The 23,929-nt window shown below is 39.7% G+C and overlaps 1 protein-coding gene across 1 annotated transcript; it reads right to left on the reverse strand.

Moving 5' to 3' along the window:
• Positions 1 to 425: 425 nt before the first annotated feature.
• atp1a3b (ATPase Na+/K+ transporting subunit alpha 3b) lies at positions 426 to 23,929 on the reverse strand. Its single transcript, XM_084384822.1, has 22 exons — positions 23,621 to 23,929; positions 23,465 to 23,529; positions 10,714 to 10,830; positions 10,569 to 10,628; positions 9,344 to 9,547; positions 9,124 to 9,237; positions 8,910 to 9,044; positions 8,697 to 8,814; positions 8,340 to 8,608; positions 7,011 to 7,209; positions 6,671 to 6,915; positions 6,040 to 6,232; positions 5,352 to 5,664; positions 4,934 to 5,084; positions 4,649 to 4,817; positions 4,409 to 4,563; positions 4,181 to 4,304; positions 3,445 to 3,590; positions 3,209 to 3,339; positions 3,024 to 3,125; positions 2,019 to 2,110; positions 426 to 1,813 (listed from the first exon to the last, which is right to left on the reverse strand). The coding sequence occupies exons 2-22, from the start codon at positions 23,468 to 23,470 to the stop codon at positions 1,785 to 1,787; spliced, it is 3,072 nt and encodes a 1,023-aa protein (XP_084240948.1). The 5' UTR covers positions 23,471 to 23,529; positions 23,621 to 23,929; the 3' UTR covers positions 426 to 1,784.

Genomic DNA, 23,929 nt, shown 5'->3' on the forward strand with positions numbered 1-23,929 from the left:
CTTTGAAAAAAAATAAAGTTGAAACCATTTGTTGTGGATGTCATCATTGGAGTATTCATTTCTCTTGGTAGTCCAGGAGATGTGTATATGGGTTGCTTTATATGCCCTCATTATCCAAAAACTAGGATCACGGTAAAATAAAAATATCACTATGTAAAGAAGGTTTAAAAATACTATTTTATTATCTGCATTTAGTAGTTAATTTAGTATTATTTATATATACTATGATATAATTAATATATTGAAATAGGTTTCATTTTTATATTTTGTTTTCATTCTTTTTAGTAAATTTGAGTAGTTTAACATCTCACATTACAATTCTTGGAGTTCTCTCTCTCACACACACACAAACTTGCAAAGGATAGTTTAGTTCGATATTTGAAGCAGTAAGAAATGTGGAAAATGAAGAGTCAGGCATCACTTGGTAGTATTAAATGTACTAGATGTTTTATTGGATTTGACCTTTCATATGCATGATTCTACCAGTAGTTTTGTCCTTTTGTCTTTAGTCTCAACATCCACATGTCTGTCACAAGAACAGGCAATGGCCGACTGCAGCAGCGCACTCATTTTCCATCATCAAACACACACACGCAGACACTCACGCACATACAGACCACGTGACCCAATACTGCTTCATATCGATGGCATCTTCTGACAAACCAGCGGTGGAGCCCGCACACACCAGGCTCAATTGTGAAGTTTGGATCTAATTTGTTTCTCAAGTGAGATATTCGGATGTGATATGACAGATGAACGTTGAAATCTACCTTCACCAGTTAATGTGCCAAAACAGCAAGTTTAACTGGGAAACAATAAAACCTGGTGTGTTTAGGTCCGTGACGGCAGTGGATTTTATTCCATAGACGCTGTTCAACATCATACTAGTTTTCTGTGCAAAACCTGATAGGAAACTGCCTGTGTGTTTCAGTCATATGAGTTAAAACATACAAGAGAATCATTTTTATGGTTTTTCAGTGTTTCTATTTTCCAAGATTTGTCTTCATTTCTTTAATCAGATGTGGTATTTTTTTACATTTTCCCTAAAACACGGAGATTGAGAGTGTATTGGAACATTCAGGGTTATTGTAGCGGACAAACAAGCACACAAACAAAGACAGAGAGCGAACGTCAGTGAGAGTGAGAGAGGATGCCAATGTCAATCAAACGAAAGTAGAGATTAAAAAACAGAAATAAAAATGAAAAAGCCGCCGAACCACCTCCGTTAGAGATTAAACAACATGAAATGTCCTAAGAAGCAAACGCAGTAATGAAATAGTGAAAGTTACTATGTTAAACGGAGTCTAGTGTGTGCATTGGGATCCGACAAGGTTTTGTGTGATCTGTGTATCCGTGTGTGACTGGAGGACAGGTCGAGGGAAAAGGCATGGATGTAAAGGATCGGAGGAGGGACGGACTTTTTTTAATAGGCGAGCGTACATACTCCCTTTTTTTAGCATCAAAAGCTCCTTTCGAATCTACATAATGATTATGCAGCTGCCTGTTTTAGATATATAGCAGACTTTATGTACACAGCCGTGTGAAAATACATGCAAAGAGTATTATAGGAAATGTGGGGTGGGGTGGGGTGAGAGGTGGGGGGGGGGGGCGAGAGTCTGGATGGTGTTTTGTGGTTTCCTCTTTGGGGGGAGACGTGCTATTGGCTTAAAGCTGTTGTCTCTTTGAAAGGAGGGCGGGAGAGGATGGTTGTGCATCTCGGTTGGGTAGAGAAGTAGTAGAACAAAATGGAAGATGTAGGAATGTGAATAAAGAAGATTTGTTGATCAATAGTATGTCTCCCTTTCCACCCATCCTGCAAAAATAGAAAAAGAGAAGGAATCACTTTGAGAAATTCTGACGTTTTCATTCATAATTTTTAATTGAATAGTGTTTTATTGTATCCCTAATTCAAACAAAGACCCTTAATGACCCAATTCTGGGACTTTATACAAGACATACTCATAAGAAGTGTGTAATTCTGAGTGTGTGTCTTTGAGGCAGTAGAGAAGAACACGTACCACCGGGGTTCCGGCGCAGGAGAAGCTTTCGCACCTCATCATACACAAAGATTAAGAAACTGTATGGGAAAGCACAGAACCACCAGCTCGGCCTAAGGATGAGAGAGACAAATGAGGTGAGAGACCATTTTAAATGGCAGAATACTTATAAGTACCATATACATATACTTCATGTAGCAGAAACTGACATTTTAACATTTGTATACAGTATGTAGCATCAATTTAAGGTCATGTGATATATTTCACATGTGTATTCATTATCAACCTAATAATTCAAGTAGATTCTTTACTAATGAAATTAATCATTAAATCTGAATCCGTTTCAGTTTGATTCGATTATTTTGGTAAGATTTGAAATTATTAAAAAAAAATGTATAAAGACGTAAAATTATTTGAAAGGACAGTTTCCACCATATTGGCGTATTGACTAAAACAGTACACAAGATTTTACATTCAATAATTGATTGAAACAGTTCAATAATTGTATTCTGAATAAGAAATGAATGCATAATACATTGTGAATAATACTACTAACCATTTTAATATATTATTAAAGTTTTAATATTATTATTAAATCTATAATCAATGCATTGAATGTTCATTTTCATATTACATTTATGAATTTTTATGCTCGGTATTCAGGAAACATGAACAGTGATGACAATAAATGGTCACAATTAGATTTTTCTTGTGATGGCAAGAAGACTTTATTTCAGTCTTCAGTGTCACATGATCCTCCAGAAATCATTCTAATATGATGATTTGATGCTAAAGAACAATTTCTTATATTATTATCAATGTTGATGTTTTATAAATCCTTTACTGCCACTTTAATTTATTGTGTCCTTGCTGAATACAATAAAAAATAAATAAACTCAAACTGTGAAACTTTCTCCTTTGGAGATAAGCACACTGGTCTTTGAGAGAACCGAAGGTGGAATTGGATGTGTGCTTGTAAAATTATTTCCACATGTGAATTTGCACATGTGTGTGTGTTAAACTCACTTGAGCGGGTACATCCTGAGGGCCACATCCATGCCCGGGCAGTATGAGAGGAATGCAGCGAGTGCTGTTTCTTCAAACAGCCCAAAGATCAGAATCTTATTCCTGTAAATGGACAAGCACAGTTACATCAAATGCTCTAATGAATACAAACTCAAACTTCCTGCACACAAGCTTCCTGAACTCACTTCATGCCCTGCTGGAATACTGAGTTGCGTCTGGTCTTGCAGATAATGACATCAGCCCATTGTACAACCACAATACTGACAAAGAACGCTGTGTGACATGTGAACTCAACAATCTTCCTCTGCTCGTATGTCTGTGGAACACGAACACAACATCTTATACACGCAGGGACCTCTGAGACTTGTATGACGTTTAAACACTTATGATGTCACAACATAATAAAACACAAAATACTCACCCACTGCTGTCCGTAACTGTCCTCCAGGTCATTTAGCGAGCGGTCATCCCAGTTGAGTCTGATACCCACCAGCTGTGAGGGCAGGAAGCCATTCTCAGCCAAAATCACAAAGTAGGCGAAGAAACCACCCAAAGCCTGGATCATACCTACACACACATACACAACATATGCTTACTTTTTCTGCACAGATGCCTGCACAATATTTGTTTCTCTTTTGAGAAAATAGTAATAATAACAAACACGTATTAAAATAATTTTACAAAACAATATGATAGTTAAATGCTGTTTTATTGCTGTTTGTCACATTTTCTAGTTTTATTTTTGGTACTAAAATAAATCTGTAAATACATCTGTTCAAATGTCTGTTTTTATATATGTCTGTGTATATATATTTCCCATGTCCTCTCTGTCACGATAACTGGATAACAAATCGATCATTTTATAGAAATTGCACTCAAAAAGAGCAATTTCTAGATGGATAATTAAATATCTAGAGGATAACAAGAAACAAAACCTATATTCATATTTCAGAATATATTTTTGTTAATTACCATGACACTTCCAGGCCTGGAACTCACATTTTTACTTCCAGGTTTTCCATGACCATGGGAACCCTAATATTAGACGCTTGTAGCACAGATGACTGCATTCCCAAAAGGGCATCTTGACTGTAGTTTTTTAGGACTTATTTAGGAATAAAGTAAAAGCTACAGTTTCAAAGTAGCACAAGACTAACCAATTTGTCCGTAAGCAATGCTGATGAGACGCTCGTTCACAAGCTTGTCTCTCTGAGGGTTCCTGGGCTGCCTCTTCATGATGTCACTCTCAGCAGCTTCATAAGCTAGAGAAATAGCAGGTACCTATGGAGGTAGAGAGAAAGTCGATTTTTGTGTATGGGTAAACATTTTATTCATGTGTGTGTGTATATAGGTGTCTGTAAGAAGGCTGAATGTCGAGTGCTTACCATGTCAGTTCCCAGGTCGATACAGAGGATGGTGATGGTGCCCAGTGGCAGAGGGATATTGACGATAATGAAGAACAGGAAGGGGGTGATCTCAGGGATGTTGCTGGTCAGGGTGTACGCAATAGACTTCTTCAAATTGTCAAAGATGAGTCGGCCTGCAAGGGGAGAGATGGATTTGACAACATCAGTCCTGTCCTCCCATGCACTCCAATTCACTAGTCTCCTTATTGTCTTACTCACCTTCTTCTACTCCAGTGACAATTGAGGCAAAGTTATCATCTAGCAGAATCATGTCAGCGGCCTGTTTAGACACATCAGACCCTGAAATGCCCATAGCGACACCGATATCAGCCTTTTTCAGGGCTGGAGAGTCATTCACACCATCGCCTGTTACCGCCACGATGGCCCCCTGAGTGACAGGAAAAGAAACAGAGGAGAAAAGGGAAAGAATGAAAGGTCAAATCAGGACATTATTGAAATGACAAAAGATCATAAACCGTATTGAATGCTAGTATATGCATTTACCTGTCGCTGGCAACCCTCTACAATGATGAGTTTTTGCTGAGGAGACGTCCTGGCAAACACAATCTCAGTGTGGTTCCGCAGAACTTCATCTATTTGCTCCTGAGAATAGTCCTTCAGATCTGTTCCATGAATCACACAAGCTTTGGCATCCCTAAAACACACAAACAAAAAACACAAATAAATACAATACTATGCTATTCATTTCAATAGTAATCCACTTGGATCAGGAATTTTGCACGAGAGCGATCAACTTTTGAGATCAAGTCATGCTGCTGGGGTTTGAAAGTGACTTCTGTGTAAGCTGTGCTTCATCCATCATAATTGATCCTTTTTTGCTTGCAAAATTCTGCTAATGTGACCACCCCTTTAAAGCATGTTGAGTTGCTGTGTGCATTTACAGTGCTGGTCCCGGCTTTACCTGGGATTGACTTGACTGACGGGGATGTTGAGACGGGCAGCGATGTCTTCCACAGTCTCGTTACCCTCTGAGATGATGCCCACACCCTTAGCAATGGCCTTGGCAGTGATGGGGTGATCTCCTGTCACCATGATGACCTTGATTCCCGCAGAACGGCACTTCCCTACAGCGTCAGGCACGGCAGCGCGGGGCGGGTCGATCATTGACATCAGTCCCACAAAGCAAAGGTTGTCTGTCTGGAAATTTACATCATCTGCGTCAAAGGCAAAGCCTTTTGGGTACTGGTCCTCGGGCATTAAGATATGGCAGAATCCTGTGGAAAGGAGGCAAGTAATATTAAACAACAGTAATATTGTTTTCTATTATATATTTTATTTATTCCACTGATGGTAAAAAAATCTATATTTTTTCAAATTTTTGACCAGTAGTGTAAATACTTTTATATATACTCAATTTTACGGCGGTTATTTTATATAACCATATAATAATCTGTACATTATCCTCCTTATTACTTAGCCACTGACCAAATAAATAAGTACAATGAAATGAAATATTTTGAATGAAGAAAGATGACTAGAGTGTAGAAAAGGAACGAGCAATTATACAGTTTAGCGGCCATTATGCAAAATATTTGATTTGACCAAGAATGCTGTGATTGACCAATCAAAATGGATTATTCCAGACTCACCCAGCACTCTCTCTCCAAGTCCTCCAAGCTCCAGGTAGGCATTTTGGAAGGCCTCCTTCAACTCCTCGTCCATGGGCTGCTCTTTACCCTGCAGCATTATGGTGGAACAACGATCTAGGATGCGCTCTGGCGCCCCCTTCATCACCAACAGGTAACGGTTATCGTTGGGGTCTTCCGTCTCATGGATGGACAGCTGGGGAAATATGGAAAAGATGGATAAGAGGAAATTGTTTGTGGTAATGCTAGTAACTGTTTTCATATCTGGTACTTTCAGTTTTAGGGTTACATGACTAAGCTCACAATTACACCAAGTATTTTATTTTGACATGCTGCAGAGCTGCTCCAGACACTTTATTATCCACACTTGACCCAAATAACGTGATTTAGCATTTACATGAAGTCATTTAGCAGACGATTTATAGGAATCAACAATATTTAAAACATTTTCATAAGAATGACAATATTTCCAGTACACAATGGCAAGTTTAATAGACTTGAGAAGTTCACATGGCGTATTTTATGGAGTGTTAAAAATGCTATTGGTTGGTTGTTGAACCTCAACTCTTCCACTGATCATAACTCAAGTTGATGTTTGCTGTTTGATTTTGAAAATCAATAACTGATGACAAACCTGATATTTGTTGGTAGAGTTGAATGGGATTTCGGCTACTTTCTTGTTCCTATCTCTCATACTCCTGACTGAGCCACAGGACAGCTCGATACACTTAAGCAAGGCGGACTCAGAAGCATCACCCGCCACGTCCCTCTTTAGGATGGGCAAAGTATCTTGTCCTGCCTTAAACTGAGCCCTGTTACACAGCGCTGCAACACGGGCCAGAGACACCCATGTCACGGAGCTCTTATCAAATGAAGCACCTGCAAAGAGAGACCAACTTAGACTCTGAAAAGAAGAATTGGTGTCATAAAGACAAAATCATCATCGGTCTCCGCGTAATAAGAAAGGAACAAACCAGACTGATCTTCAGTGGTATCGGCTTCATGGATCTGGTTGTCGAACCACATGTGTGCGACAGTCATTCGATTCTGGGTCAATGTTCCAGTCTTGTCCGAGCAGATAGTTGAGGTGGATCCTAGTGTCTCTACAGCTTCGAGATTCTTAACCAGGCAGTTCTTCTTAGCCATACGCTTAGCCGTCAGAGTGAGACACACCTGAGGTTAAAGAGACAATAGAGAGACATTAATTCAATTACATTAAGGAATTTACAATGCATTCCAATTTGTTTAAATCAAATAAAGGAAGGAATATTTGAAAACAATTTGATTGCCAAATGATTATGAATTTATAATTTGAATAAATACATTCAAACCAATTATTGCAAAAGGTGTTAACATACTTTTTTACTGACTTTTCAGAGCCTTTTTAGATGCAGTATAAATGCAATCCAATAACTGTTATAAATTAGGGCTGACAACGTTAACACATGCGATTAATTCAAAATCCTTAGCATGTTAAAATAAATGAATGCAAATAACGCAAATAAATTAATGAAGCACACGGAATTGCATCATTAACGTGATTTAGATGATCTTGGGAGTCAGGAGTTTATCACACTGCGCATCTACAATGCCTCAAGCCCCTGTAACCCTGGTAGATGGACATTTCTATTCTAACCTAAATTTCTACTTTAATCTTTGCTGTTACACTGTACACATACTGTACACTGAATTCTGAAATGTTTTGTTCTGTGTGTGCTTTGGTGTGCATAAATTTATGACTTATATATACTCCTTATATCATTTGGACATTTTGGAGTCTCCAAGTGTCCTTTTTTGGGAAATTTACCTTGAAAAAAGCTTGCAGAAAATACAGTTTTGTGAGAATCATCCTTCAATCTGAGAGTTTGCTTTGCTGGATATAGCAAATTATGACAAAATAAACGTGTCAAACAAGATACATGATATATGCTTAATTTCACAATATGTGATTAATCGCACAAAAGGGTGTGATTAATCGCAATTAAAAATTGTAATCTATTGACAGCACTATTCCAAATCCATTGTAAGTTTTGATGCACTAAAAAGAACCGGGTTATGAGAGTCGTTCGCTTGGAAATCGGATTAACCTGGATAAGCTTTTTGATTCACTAAAAGGGTAAGAGTAAGAGTAATTTATTCAGAAATTTTACAACCTGGTCATGCTGAATGTTTTTGATTGACTAAAAAGAACAGGTGTCATTCACTTCGGAATCGGACTACACTGGTTGCACTATATATTTTTGATTCTTGGCTCCCAACCCTCTGAACAGTATTCAAATGCTTAGACGACTGCATGTGCTCACAGTGACAGTAGCCAGCAGACCCTCAGGCACATTAGCGACGATGATTCCGATGAGGAAAATGACGGCCTCCAGCCAGGAGTATCCCAAAATGATTGACAGAACGAAGAAAGACAGTCCCAGGAAGACAGCAACGCCAGTGATGATGTGAATAAAGTGCTCGATCTCCTTGGCGATGGGGGTTTTCCCTGTCTCCAGTCCTGAGGTCAGCGTGGCGATGCGGCCCATCACGGTGCGGTCACCAGTGCAGACCACAATACCACGAGCAGTGCCTAACAGCGAAACAGAAAAAGTCACACTTCTGAACTTGACTTTTATGTAAATAGACCAATTCAACAAATCCCGTAGTAAATCCCATACCTTCCACACAGTTAGTGGAGAAGAAAGCAACGTTGCGGGTTTCCAGGGGGTTGTCATGAGTGCAGTCAGGTGATCTTGTCTGAGGTTCTGATTCGCCAGTGAGGGAGGAGTTATCCACCTACGAATGATGTCAAAGGCACACAATTGTCCAATAGGTCGCACCACAGGTTTCACAGATTCTTGACAAATGACTGAGGTTTATAAACCACGTACCTTGCAGCCATGAGCAGAGACGATTCTGAGGTCAGCTGGGATTCGGTCTCCACCTTTGACCTCCACCAGGTCACCTGCTACCACTTCCTCAGCGTTGATCTGCATCTTCTCTCCTTCACGGATCACTAACGCTTGCTGTGGACAGAGTTTCGTTTCAACTCACTGTTTCTCTGTGATTCTGTGTCTTAAGTTTTGCATGGAATGTTCCCAGTACCTGTGGCACCATGTTTTTAAAGGACTCCATGATCTTGGAGCTCTTTGCCTCCTGGAAGTAGGAGAAGCAGCCAGTGATGATGACCACAGCAGACAACACGATTCCCAGGTACAACTGAGAGGAGACCAGAGAAGACACATTCAGTTATCATATTCATATTTAATGCAGATTCTCTGAAAAGGCATATGTGGCAGGGTGCTGGCATGTGACCCATACGAACATTATCTCCAGCCGGCTCGTCTTCGGTGGCAGCCTGAATGGCATAGGCCAGGAAGCAGAGAATGGCTCCGGTCCACAGCAAGATGGAGAAACCTCCAAACAGCTGACGACAGAATTTAATCCACTCAGGTGTTGTGGGCGGCGGGGTCAGAGCATTTGGCCCGTCTCGCACCAGATAGTCTCTGGCCTTTGCATTAGTTAAACCCTTTTGCAGAGAGAGCATTGTAAAAATTAACCATCAGCAAAAGTTACTATTAATACACATTCAGTTTTATTTTAAGAACTCAAAGTGTGAACATATCATGTATGCTGTGTACTACTAAGGGTCTGTTATACCAAGGGTTGTCAATCAGGGGACCTCAGTAATCTTCCAAGAAGACCACAAGATGACTTGACATTTTAAGTAATATTAAATAAATAAATAAACTAACACCAATGTATTATACAGAGTATGGTGCTCCCTAGTGGTCAATAATGAGATGTGCAGCACAACAGTCATTCCCAAGACAAATGATGTGCTATTAAATTTGTTTAATTAAATAAAAAAAATGTAAAAATACATATTTCATAAATAGAAACTTTTTTTAAATGATTTAACTTAAAATTCTAACAATCAGTTTTTCCGGAAATTTCTTTACGTCAATAACTGTAGTTTTTATTGAAGAACATACAGTTAATTAAACGTCTTGAATCATCAAACGTCATCTATTGACACTACTAGTTTCTGTTAATAAAAAGTTTGAAAACAAGCAGCTCTGACATCATTACGTTGATGATCTTTACAGTTATTGAACGGAGCTAAATCAACCCTGACCTGACCTCTGCTGAGCAATGACGCTATTTTCCTTTAGGGGAATCATTGAATCATTATTTTCCTGTTTATCCCGGTAAAGCTGATTTGAAACAATCTGTATTGTATAAAGCGCTATATGGCCACAGCAGAAGTACCAGAGTTATCCTAAATATCCTACATAAAGTATGACAACCAATGTATTATACAGAGTATGGTGCTCCCTAGTGGTCAATAAAGAGAAAGTGCATCACAACACAACAGTCATTCCCCAGACAAATGATGTGTTCATAAACTTAAACTAAAGTGAGTATTTCCTGCACTATTATAATATTTTAACATCAATTACACACATTGGCTTTCTAATTATAAAAGGGGGAATTTAGCAAACATGGAAACCTGGTTTTAGCAAACACTAAATAATGTGTGAGTTTACCTGAACAATGTCGGTCTGAAATTTCCGGCATACTTCCTCAATTGACATCTTGTGTTCCGTCTGAAATGGAAGTTAAAAAGGGACATTTAACAAAGTAAAAGGCAAAATGGCTAAAAACACGCTACCTTTCTAGTGGGATTCTTACCAGGGGAACTTCTTTCTTCAATTCATCAAGATCTTTTACTCCCTTTTTCTTCTTTGGAGAACTTTTTTCATCTTTATCTTGCGTGGTGGCCACGCGGTAACTATCCGACCGTCCATACTAAAACAAAAATGATAGAGGAGAGAGAAAATAATCAGTTAATCAGCACCACTGTAAGATCATAATGAAGATCATTTCAAGTAATTTACTCTGAACTAATATTGCTTTTGGTTTGAACACTTGTCTGGTAGATGGTGGATCATGAGAGGTGACTAAACATAAACGTCCCTCTTGCTCTCTTTACGGAGTGGTCACCTCAAAGAGGTCAAATAAAGCTAATTTAATTTGCTGAAAGAATACAGATCTTCCCTCCTTCCTGTCGTTCACATTAACAGTGTGACATCACACAGAGACACGACTCTTTCATCAAAAACACTGATTAGATTGAATATGTGTCTGTTTCAGATCACAGTATGATGAAAGTCTAAAACGTGGAGTTCATGAGCTTCAAAACAACTTAAATCTGATTTTTTACACTTTGTTCTTTACCTAAACAAAGTCAGATATCAAATTTCAGACTCTGGAGAGGTATTCCAGTGTTTTTTTTTGTTTTTTTTTACAGGCTGATTATCTAATTAAAAATATATAACCTCTAGATAATTATTCCGTCATGGACAGATTTTGACCTTTCAGTGTACTATCATTATTCGCTCTGTTCTGTAAATCCTCTGTTTCTGTCGGCTGAATGTGTAATCCTATGATACCGCAGCACAGAGCGCAGAGCCAAGATGGCTCCCGTGAGACTCTCAGGTGGTGCTATTTTTGTCATCATTAAAGCGGGAAACCGTGTATCATCTGTCCACACAGGCTGATCAATACTGAGCTTCCAGAACTACCAGCATGCCTTCCTCTAGGGAGAAAAGTACTATTCTTGTAGCACTGTTGATATGTGAAGAGTGAAACCCCTTCAAGGAAATTACTGAGGCAAGACCCTGCACTCTCACATGATGTTCTGGATGAGTAGAGCCCCCTGCTGGTCAATATATGGAACGAACCAGGCCAATTCATTAATTATGAGAGTATGATCAAAACTACACAATATATCTGTGCAAATTAAAAAATATAGTGTTTTTAATACATCTATAATGTATCAGACAATCAGAAACTATTGAGCCTTGAGAGGTCTTAAGAGCAATCCGAACCAGACCAGATCTCTTTTGATTAAACTTGCAAATTCAAACAGTGACGTAAAATTTGACCGAGGTTTATATCTGCATGTTTATGGTCAGCTGACATGCCTGCTTTAGACTGAAAGGCACAGACTCAAGCATGCAGCCAGGTGATGATACCTATTAAAAAATAACGAGAATGTGAGAGATGAAGATGGATGGATAAAGAGGAGAAACAGAACAGGAGACAGATGGAAAGAGAGAGGAACATGCGGGGGTGGGGGCTGACAGAAAGCTGGCGGACTAAGTGAGATATCCAAAGAGAGAGAGATTAGCAGAGAGAAAACGGGAGAGATAGAGGAATATTTGGCACTTCCTGTGGGGTAATTAGATATTGACCTGCTGCTCTCTCGGTGTGAGAGCTTGTCACCGTCAGCGGCTGCATTTAATGTCTGATGACTCTCGGCACGACACCACCTGCCCAAAACCAACCGGACACACACACACACACGCAACGGCGACCTTCTAACCAACCTGCACAGCACACCACAGATCCTGTGACAAAAGCGAGTGCATGTGCGGTAGGTGACACCACTAAATAATTAAGTGAATAGAAAGTGAGGATTACCCTATCAGCTCACACTGATCTTACAGATTAAACATCTTGTCACTATAGAAGCACATCTATCGTAGGTATCTTTGAGTTTGGCTTGGTGAAAGTGGCTAAAAGTGTGAAAGCTGATGACACACACATGGAAACACTGCAAACATACAGTTGAATACACACAAAGAACAAAGGGAACGATGAAAGAAATGAGAGTTGGAACAATCAGAATGAGAGAGGTGTACAGAGGAAAATAGATTCAAAAGCAAAAAATAAAATAAAAAATAGAGTATACTATGAAATAGGTTACACTTTTAAGCTATACGTTTTATGTTTTTATGGTAGATGTGTGTCTTTTGATGTGTGTGTGTGTGTGTGTGTGTGTGTGTACCTGGTATTCCCTATGTTATGGGGACAAGGATAGTAATACCTGTATTTTTTGACCTTGTGGGGACATTTATTTTGGTCCCCATGAAGAAAACAGCTTATAAATCAAACGAAATAAAAAAAAATGCAGAAAGCTTTCTGTTTGTACAGTATAAAATCATTATGTCTATGGAAATTCCCCATAGAACATGAAAACACGTGTGTGTGTGTGTGTGTGTGTGTGTGTGTGTGTGTGTGTGTGTGTGTGTGTGTGTGTGTGCAATGTACATCTGCAATGATACCTGCACTGCGGCAAAAGAACAGAGGAAATAGGAGAAGATCGCTCTCGTTCTCTCACAAACAAGCCTGATGCAATTTTGAAAAGATATCAGATAATATTTACTTTGAGTTAAGCTCATGTTGAGAGATTCACTGTCAGACGACAGAGGGTCTGAGAAAATGAGGAAGATCAGGGTCCAAACCACACCAGCTAATGGAAGATGCCTGAAAATATTTGTGTACATTTTTTTTAAATATGCTTTTTATAAAATGTGCTTAATTTAATAATTCAATTATTTAAATTGAATTATTTGTCCTCGTATTTTTTCATGTTTTGTTGGCTTATTGAGAAGAATATCAAACATTTTAGACATCCTACATAAACTTCTGATAGTATATTTCCTCTGAGATAAATGTTGGAAGTCTTAGGTGTGTGTCATTAAGCGGTAACAGTGGTTATCTAATTTCTGATATAATTGTGCTCATGTGGTAAAGTTACCAACTGTGTGAGAAAAACATACAGTACTGCTCTGTAAGAGAACCAGAGCTGATGGGCTGGAATTACACGCCAGCACACTGACGTTTCTACTGACTGATTCAGAACACACACACACACACACACACCTACACACAGTCTCTGGTGCTGCATGAGGTCTGTTCCCTGAACTCTTCTCACAAATTATTGATGCTCTTGAAACTGATGCACTCATTCAGTCTGCATCACATTCTAAAGAGTAAGACACACAAAGAGAATAAAAGTGTGTGGCTGTAGAGCCCAGGGACTTATATATCCTACATAAGTTTAGACAGAGTGACTGAGGTAGACTTTGCAAAAGAGAGAAAGTTTTGATTAATGAAAACTATGTTATTATTTTTCTTTCCTTTCATATTTTCTATTGTTGCAGGTGATATTTATAATTTATAATCATTCTAGACCAGCAGTTCTCATTAAATTATTTAAAATAAGACAAAACAAGCATTAAAATACGCTAAAACAACTAAAATCTGGATATGTATTGCTATTTGGTTATTTTTATAATGGATTTACATCTTTCTAGATATGCCAAGCTCTAAAATATCATTTGGGGTAAAAATTGTGAGTGGGGGAGGGGAAAACACATATTGTTGTGGACAATGAAGAAGTTCGGGGGAGTGGGGGGTTGAAGTCAAAAAGATTGAGATCCTTTATTCTAGAGAGAATTATATTTGGCCTAAATCTGTGCAGTGCAGGCTGAGTCATCAATATTTTTGATGAACATTGGAGTAATGATGCTGAAAATTCAGCTTTTCCATCACAGGATTGGAATAAATTACTATACAAAATAGTTGTTTTGAATGGTAATAATATTTCACAATATTGTTTTTTATTGTATTCTTGACCAAATAAATGCGGCCTTGGTAAGTATACAGTAAGTCCTCTTACCAACCCCAACATTTTGAACAGTATGTAACTATGTGACGAAACCACCATCAGACCATCGGAAGTTATCAAATATCAGTTAATAACACTACATAGAAATCATTACATATTTTACACCATTTAAATATTAAGATTATGCATTATATAAGCGTTCCTAAGATGTGGCACTATACAGAGCCAATGGAATGGCCAGGCCAGTCTGATGCTCACAGAGCATGAAGAAGCACATCTGCCAGCAAGATCACTCCTTTCTCCTTTTTCTCTAAGGAGCTCATCTCACTTTTTTATAGTCAATTTAATTTTCCATCTAAAAAACTGCAGTAAACAACTTGGGGTGGTCTAGCAAATATACTTGTATTTAGCTTATCCTTTTATATTGGGAGGATGTTCTGGGAATCCCTGTCAGATCTTGTCTTCTCTGTCCAGCTATTGATGAATATCTCCAAGCGGCACAGCTGAACAAAAAGTGTTTAAACCACTGTTATGGCAGTAGACACATCAATACTGCCCTTAGAGGACTGTTCGGTGTGTGTGATATATTACTGTGAGTGTGTTACTTTTACACATGTCAATACATCCAGTAAAATGCCTTTTTGATCTGGCATAAGGGGGTGTATTTGTGTGCGCGAATCTGGGGTGAGTCATGAAGTGCTTGTTCAAGACCAGATAACACTGAACACTTCATCCAGATTATGACTGAATGAGTGTGCGTGTAAGTGAACTTGATGCACCATCTGTTTTGCCTTGAGATGTAGACCAGGCTAGGTCTGGGCTTTAAAGTACAGATTAAATAATCTGATTACGGGCAAACTGGGATTAGCTCCCCCTGAGTTGCCTCCATCACAAAAGAGCCAGACTCACTTTGTGGAGTTTACTGAAGCAAATTCCAGACATAAACAAAATCTGTGTACATACAAATAAAATGAGAATTTACATGATAATTAAATTTTATGTAAATGAATTATTTATTGTATATGTTTAATTTCTTCTTTATGTGTACACAAACTTATGTCTGCTTAGAATGATTTAAAATAAGACAAAACAAGCTTTAAAATAAGCTAAAACAGCTACAAAAAATCATTTGCTCTCTCATCAACTGTTATTTTCAGGGTCTTGGAACCTGGTTGAGGGAATGAGGGTATTTTAAAAATGTGATTTTTTTTTTTAAATAAAAAAATGTAAAAAGTCAAGAACATTTTTAAAATCAATATACATTTTTCTAGTTGTCAAGCTCTATAATTGTCACGTTCGGGTTGTATATAAGCACACAATGAAGAAGATTAATTTCAAATAAAGTCTTTAATATATAATCCACCAGGATAGCACAGATGAAGGCAGTGTAAATAGCAACAACACGTCTACATTGACGAGATCGGAAAACTCACAACTGAAACAAGTAAACTTATATACAGGGAACAAACAAAGGGAACTAATTAAGCAACAGCTGAACAAAGTAACTAATCAAATGAGTAACCATAGAAACTAATAAAGAACTCAGGCAGCAAGAAAAACTAAACTAACTCAAACCAGAACAATAACGTGACATCGAGCCCCCTCCTGGAAAGGTGCGGCCTCACATTGACAGTCCAATTGAGGGAGGAGGCTCTGGAGGAGGATGGGACACCAAGGAACATGGCAGAAGGAGAGGCCAGGGTGGCGATGATGGTTGGAGGAGCCCGGAGCAGGAGGAGCCAGATGGGGACCCAGAGTCCAGCCAGGATGATGCCACGGTTAGTCGAGGGAAGGAAGAGAAATGGCGGAGATCTCCTTGACGAAGCCATGGGGATGACTGATGGAGACGTAGCCAATGGTGGTGGAGCCCTAGGCACAGACGAAGAGCAGATGGAACCAAGCAACCCCAAAGGCTTCAGAGGCCGCGACGGAGCTGCAGCGATGACCCCCCGAGGTGGAACCGGGTTACCAGGGAGCCCGGTGAAGGCGTAAGGCCGATGGTCCCTGGTGGAGCCGAGGGAAGGAGGAGCCAAGGCATAGGAGTCAGGGCGACAGGCCGAGGTGAAGTGATGGAATCAGCAGCTGGAGGCGGAGCTAGAGGATCCACTCACCCAGGAGGATCTGGATAACGGAAGGCCCGAGGTGGAGCCACGTCACAGAGAGGAGACAGAAGAGGAGCTGAGAGTTGATGGACGACATCCCTCATACTCCACAATAACTTCCTCAGGGGCACATGATGTTGCCGGCTCACACACCTGGTCAGGCGCGTTGTAAGATTTAGGCTTCGGGGCAATGGTTTTCTCATTCGCTTCTTTTTGCGCTGGCTTTTCCATCGCGGCAGGCGCTGACTCTCCGTCTGCGATGGGCTCTGGCGTCATGTCCACACAGCGGGGTGGTGTTTGGCTAGGCTCTGAGTTTGGAGTGGGACTGGTGATGTCCTCTTCGGGGTCGATGGTGAACTCCGATCCACTATTCACCAGCACCCACACCACATAAGCGGCGAAATCCTCACTGGGACCGTTTGCTGGCAGGCATGCCTTAGACTGAGACTGAGGCTGGCACGGTAAAAAATGCAGAGCAAGCAGTCAGAGTAGTGTGTAAGGCACACCAGATCTAAAAACTCCCTTGCATGGTCCTCCAGCGAACGGTCCAGCTTCTCCAGGCACAGGAGTTGTATGGCGGGCAGGTCCATTGTGGGGGGAATGAAACACTAAAACTAAAAACGCAGCAAAAAAATATATCCTTTCTTGGGTCACGTCTTCTGTCACGTTCGGGATGTATAAGCACACAATGAAGACGATTTAGAAATAGGAAAATTTAGAAACATCCTTAATCAATTAAGAATAATGAGATGAAATAATTTCAGTTACGAGAAAATGTAATTCCTTTACCCATAGTCATGTAACCCCATGCGCGCACACACACACACATATTTAAAGGAGAAAAGAAAAATAGAAAAGAGGGGGAGTTGTTGCAATATAATTTCATTTCACTTTAAACAAAACTCTGTAATCCTTCTTGTTAAAGTATTACCTCTATACCCCCCCTCCTGTTCTTCTCTATCCATTATTCTATCCTTCCATCTGTCTATACTTCATCCACTGAGCGAATCAGCTTTGCCAGAGTGTGGGGCATCTGTGCATGTTCTTGATTGGAACAATAAATCACTGCCCCAAATTTAAGTCACAGCAGGACACACAGATGCTTCACGTCTCAAAAGGGTTGTCTGAGGATTCCTTTCTTTATTCTGTCTTCACACAGACATACTGTACATACACAGTTTCTCTTCTCCTCAGTACTTAAGTCACATTCTCTCTGACGTCTGACACTGATTGCTCATTACAGCTCTAGTTAAAAGAAGAGCCGATGGTCAGCTGTGCCACAGAATTCCTTCCATCAGAATGGACTGTTCTTTCTCAGCTCCTCTACCAACAAAGGATCAGATTAATAAATTATGTGGTGTGGATGTGGAACCTGAACCAGGCACTCCATTTATGTTCCCACCGGTGGAGCGGCATCACAGCAGCTCTGACCTAAGGGGCAGTTACGCTACATCAACACTGGGGAAAGACGAGGAGAGGGTAATCTGACCTTGAGTATTCGCTCCACTAACAGACGTCCCGTGGACAGAATGTGATAATGAGACCTAACAGATCAAATCCAACCCACTTAAAGCTAAAGCCTGTCATTTTATGCAGATACAACTATCAGTAAGCCACATTTAAGCTGACATAAAAATGTAAACAAAAAGTAAAAATTACACACTTCATCTTTAACCCCCTACAACAACAACAACAACTCATTCATACCCCTAAATATGGTACAATAACATTAATCCATTGAAGTACAAGTTCCTATGTAAAACAGAGAGTTAATTAGCTAAAAAGCTTCTGTTATATCAATAGTAAAGAGTCATATATCAGTACAAAAGCAGCTATGAAATGCTCTATTTACTGATGTGCTCAATACAAACATGAGCATCTGGATATATACAGGATGTTAACTCAGTTATGCTCGGAGAGGGCATACACAGATTAATTACATTATTAATGCATTATCAAATTTAGAACACAATCTATATCTAGGGTAAATTATAAATTAATGACTTCAAAAATACAGAAATTGCATAGACACAAAAATCACTTGTATTTACTTTATATACTTTACTTTATATAATTTATTATATCATTTCACTTATATATATAGGCCTATACATATGTGTGTGTGTGTATATATATATATATATATATATATATATATATGTATATATACTCAATATTTATACTTCATAAACTTAATTGACTTTTAAAATATGAAACACATCTTTCAAAATTTTTTGCAAAATTGTATTCATCATTGCATTATAGTTCCACATTATGGACACCTCTGTGTCCTCATCCTTGGTTATCTGTACCATCTGTACCCAGGTAACCCAGCCCACACACACACTCTGGAAACACAAGCTGAGCCAGGCTAATTACATGTAACAGGATCTGTGTTCATCCCCCTCCCTGCTGCAGCACAACCCCTCTCCCAGGCACTCACCTGCAGTGTGTATAGGCTATACTACGTACTTACTGGTGCATCATCATGTGTCTGAAGAGGAAATTTACATACTGTAATGCCACCAGTTGTATTCTCGGTCTCTATCTTTATTAGCTTAATGAAACAATATTTTTAATTGGTTTACGTTGCCAGTAATTAATATTCATTATAGACACACTCATGAACATTTTAAATCCATGTTATACTAGCTACATGCATACAAGTTGATTCATATTTTAATAAGCTGTGATATTCTTCTTGGTGTTTGTGTCCCTATAAAGCTTTCATAAGCCTAGTTGCTTTTTCCAAATAGCAAGAAACTAAACTTAACTATTTATTAGGTAAATTATTTTATTTGCCAATTTAATAAATAAATAAATAATATATATTTTACACAATTATTTATTTTGTAATAAATAATTGTAATGTATTGTAATATTGTGATTGTGGAAACACATTCCGGTGATGACAGTTCACCCATTATTTGAGATGGGTCTGTCTGCGGACTGCAAGAGAGGGGCGTAACAGGAAGGGGGCGTAACATGAGGTTGTCCAAATCACACAGAACCACACGATATGTCAAACTCAAAACGAGATATTGTCGGCAAGATGCCAGCTCTTATAGAGACAGCGGTAAGAATATTTTCCCAAGATAATCGAAGTGTATAAGTCATATTGCCGCTTTTTACACTGCAGCAAGGGCAGAGCAAAGCGTTTTGAACTTTGAGCTTGTCAATCTGTCTCGCTGAGTGTCCCACAGATGCCAGCAGCACAACACAGTAGCAGATTGCCCTTTACATTATTAAAATATAAATGCACAGGTAAGATGGCACCTAATAGATGTAAATGCATTGATATCGCCTAATTTATTGTTTTCTATTTTAAACAATTTTAGGAAAAAAAGAAAAAAAGCCCAATTCCAAAAGGATATAATATTAGTGCTTGCTCCACACTCTAAGTTGAGGTGGGACGGATAATTGATAAAACAATACATTGCAATATGGTTTCTTGCAATACATTATCAGTACACTTGCATTAATGCAGATTGCAGCTTGCTTTACTGTACACCAAAACAAGCATTTCGGTTCTTGAACAGATAAGAGTCAGTTTAATCGACTCTAGTATGTTCAGTTTATGTTAAACCCATGGACCTGTAAACGGTCTGTTCTCTAATTGCTCTCGTGGTACTTTGATGTCATACACTGACCGGTCTGTAAAGCGCTGCTTTAAGTCGAAAAAACAGTGATCAACTTGAAGTGAGCGTAACCTGAAGTGGGTGTAACTTGAAGGGGCGTAACTTGAAGTCTTGCAGGCTGCAGACAGATATTTCACCACTGGAAAGATGAATGTGTATTTAAATTGGGTCATTTATGTAGTAGAAATGTGAAATTATTTTAGAAGATGGTGCCTTCTAGACTGAGAAAAGCCAGAAAATGTATTTTTGGCTCATGTGGATGAAATACAACAACTCCCAGAATGCACTTGCTTCGTTGCCCTACGAGGCCACTCCCAAGCCACGCCTGCCGGTTACAGAGGGCAGTATCGGAAGAAATGATACAACTAGGCTACTAGTTGACTCGAAACTGAAAAGACGCTGTTTAATCGTGAGATCCAACCCCCTATGGGTGGGTTGAATACATGCAGAACTAGCTCCTACTACTGGCTGTAGTCTCTAGCCTCTGGCCAAAAAAGCCTCCGATGACGCAAAATTACGATTTTTGCGTCATCTGAGGTTTTTTTCCAGACACACAATGCAGAAATCTCGTCTCTGGGGGACATGAGGGAGGGAAGCACGGTCATTCGAAAATACTACCGGGTTTGTACTGATACAAAGCTTAATGCTAATCGGTGAAGTATTCCTTTTATCACTGTCATGTTGTTCCAAAGCCTTTTTTTTTTGCCTGGATACCAGCCGAACTTAGCCCCGCCCACAACATTTTAGGTTGGGAAGTTCGGTCTGGACTTGATCCGTTGTGGAACGACTATACTCGAACCAGAGCTGTTCGGACCAATCAAATTGTCAGGGCGGGCTTTATACGATAATGGACAGATGATCAACAGTAACATAATCATCCACGTCACCAAAGAGCGCTTGGGTTGAATTTGTTTACATCAAAGATGACTGCCACTGGAGAATTGAGATGTGTAGATTCCGCCATCGCGTCTGTTATAGAAGATATCGACAGCGCATTAATTTTAAAAGAGGAACAGAGAACCGCGATCATTTGTCGATCGGAAAATTTAATGAAGAACATAAGTCAATTACTCCGTTGCTCTGATTGGTTGTAGGTCTATCCAAATGAATGCAGAGGCATTTTCTTTCCTGGTTCGTTTGAAACACGCCCCATAATCACAGCCCAATGGAGCAGTATCAGACTCACATTCTGAGTATGACGACGTCAGACAATTTTTTTCTTTTGTGGAGAACAAAAGGAAATGGTACAGGAAAAATGGACTGACAAACTCAGCCACCATTCACTTTCACTGCTTTTATATATATATATATATATATATATAGCTAGCCTATATATATATATATATATATATATATATATATATATATAGTTTTTATTTTATTTTATCAAAGTAAATGGTGTTTGAAACTGACATTCTGCCTAATTTCATAATTTATGTTCCACAGAAGAAAATTATAGACTGAGCAAGGATGATGAAACCACATGAGGATGTGATGACAACATTTTTATTTTTGTCTGAACTATCCCTTTAAGAGCACATTTGAACACGACCGCAATGAATGTCACTTCTTCATTTAATCTATTCGCTTTCCATATCCGCATCTCGTGCCTATCAAAGGCCGCTACCGGGAATTTCCACTCGCGTGGCTCCGCCTCGTGTTTGACGCAGAAAGCGGCCTATAGGGAATAAAGCAGCTGGGATGCTGATGGTGGTGCATCGCCACGAGCATCACTGCGACAGCAACCGGCACGGCACGCCTCAGCGACGTTAAACAAACCGCTTACTAACAAGCTTAAAAAAATCTGCGCCAGTATATCTGTTCCCTTCCATCCCATTTAACTAGCTAAGCTCACTCACAAGCGCTCAGATTAATCCTTGACAAAACTGTGTGCGCAATCATTTTTGCCCTGCTCTTACACCGCTAGTCGTCAGTTTTGACGCATTCGCTGCAGCGCGTCCGTGACATTCAGTTCTGCGATGTTGCTAAGTATTCTGCGTTAACAGCTTTAGCAGATCTGTCTGTGTCCCTGGCAACAGCTATAAACTACGCACATCATCAGCCGCTCAACACCGGCGTTCTCACTGCGCTACGCACCTAGCTTTTACTCTCCACGTCATTCCGAATATAAAATGATAAAAACCACGCTGGTGATGAGGCAAAATGCGCAACTCAGTCTGACATTCGTTTCACCCCAACGCAGTTACACACTGTACTTGGGCGAATCTCCATTAGCCGCAATTCAAATTCGACCTTTCGAGTGATTATTCAGAACTGAATCTATTAAATCTGCCCTTGTCGGTGATTACCCGCGCGCGGTGATGTCACAGATGCAGGAAAATAAGCTGGTTTTATACAGATTCCCGGTAACCGCATTATGACGCATGTGGACTTCAGCGATGGACCGGCTCTGGGGTGTGTGTGTCTGTGTGTCTGTGCGTCTGTGTGGACACCAGTCACTTCAACACACTCAGCAAAGCCGGTTGTGTCCATAAAGATGATACAAATGCACATTCAGAACATCCGGATTAACGGTTCAGAACAGGCGTCGCGCGCTGCGGTCAGTAATAGCCTACAGACGGAGGGATATAGCTAAATGGGGTGCTGGAGGGGGGACCCCACACAGATGTACCCAAACAGCCCTAAAACCTGTAAAACAACCTGACAAGATACTTTTGAGCAGAAATAAGTAGAGATAGAGATAGACATCACACAATCATGGGACGAAGACAGCACTGCGCAGCGTTGCCCTTTAGAAAGTCTCTGACTAGCATAACCCGATTAAACTGTCTCGTCAAGGTTAAAATGACCATCCAGATATTATCATTCAAACACCGACAAGCTTTCAATTAAGGTAACAGCTAAAACCTTATCTGCGATTCTGCGTATCCGCTGATTATGACGACAGCATTCTAACAGTTTATAAAAGCAGTTCTATTGAATCTGATGCTGACCATTCATATAGGCTAATAACAATTTCAAAATTATAGCGTATAATTCGTAACGTATGATTACAGAACGTCCTGTTCCATCAGTGTCGCAGTCTAGAAAGCAGCGTACAAGTCAATGTCATTCTTCCTTTTTATGTCTGACAGCATAGGACATGACGCTGCATTTTTCACGATTTAAAGTATGCATGATACATTTTAAAAGAAAATGGGAAAATGTTTTTTTTATCCTTTTCTGTTTGCTATAATGCAGTAAAAGAGAGGTGTCGTTCTTACCCCCATGGTTGCGCAGTCAGTCCGTTCTCTTCAGGTAATATGAGAGTGATGGAGAGAGTGACAGCCTTTTACGAAGAGAGAATGTCAGTCATCAAAAAGGATCTTAAGAAAGACGAATAATTATACTTGGTTTAAAACTTAGTTTCACTGCTTTACCTCGGCTGAGGGACCGAATGCGCGTAGATTTCACGTCAAGGTATTAAGGTATTATTCGTTGCAACATTAAGTTAATGAACCTGCACAACTTTGTAAATATTAAATACAGACAAACTAAATGGTCCAATGAAATTTGACTGCGAGGCAGGGCATTTCGCAGGGATGCCGGTCTCGTGCACTGCTCTTGGTAGTTGCGTTAAAGCCGGCGAAACTAGGAAGCCGCACTGCCGCCTTATATGATCTGGTGTCCTTCCGCGACACCGCCAGCTGCCGCACCACTCCGCCTGGAAAGAAGCGCCGGTGGATGTG

Source organism: Rutilus rutilus (assembly GCF_951802725.1).
Source record: "Rutilus rutilus genome assembly, chromosome: 17".
Taxonomy (NCBI): domain Eukaryota; kingdom Metazoa; phylum Chordata; class Actinopteri; order Cypriniformes; family Leuciscidae; genus Rutilus; species Rutilus rutilus.

What these genes read in the sequence shown, in the direction of transcription:
- atp1a3b (XM_084384822.1), bottom strand. An exon ending in GTCTGCTGGCTACTGTCACT is followed by an intron (nt 7,210 to 8,339) that starts GTGAGCACATGC and finishes CTTTAACCTCAG; the next exon opens with GTGTGTCTCACTCTGACGGC. An exon ending in TCGACCTGGGAACTGACATG is followed by an intron (nt 4,305 to 4,408) that starts GTAAGCACTCGA and finishes CTACCTCCATAG; the next exon opens with GTACCTGCTATTTCTCTAGC.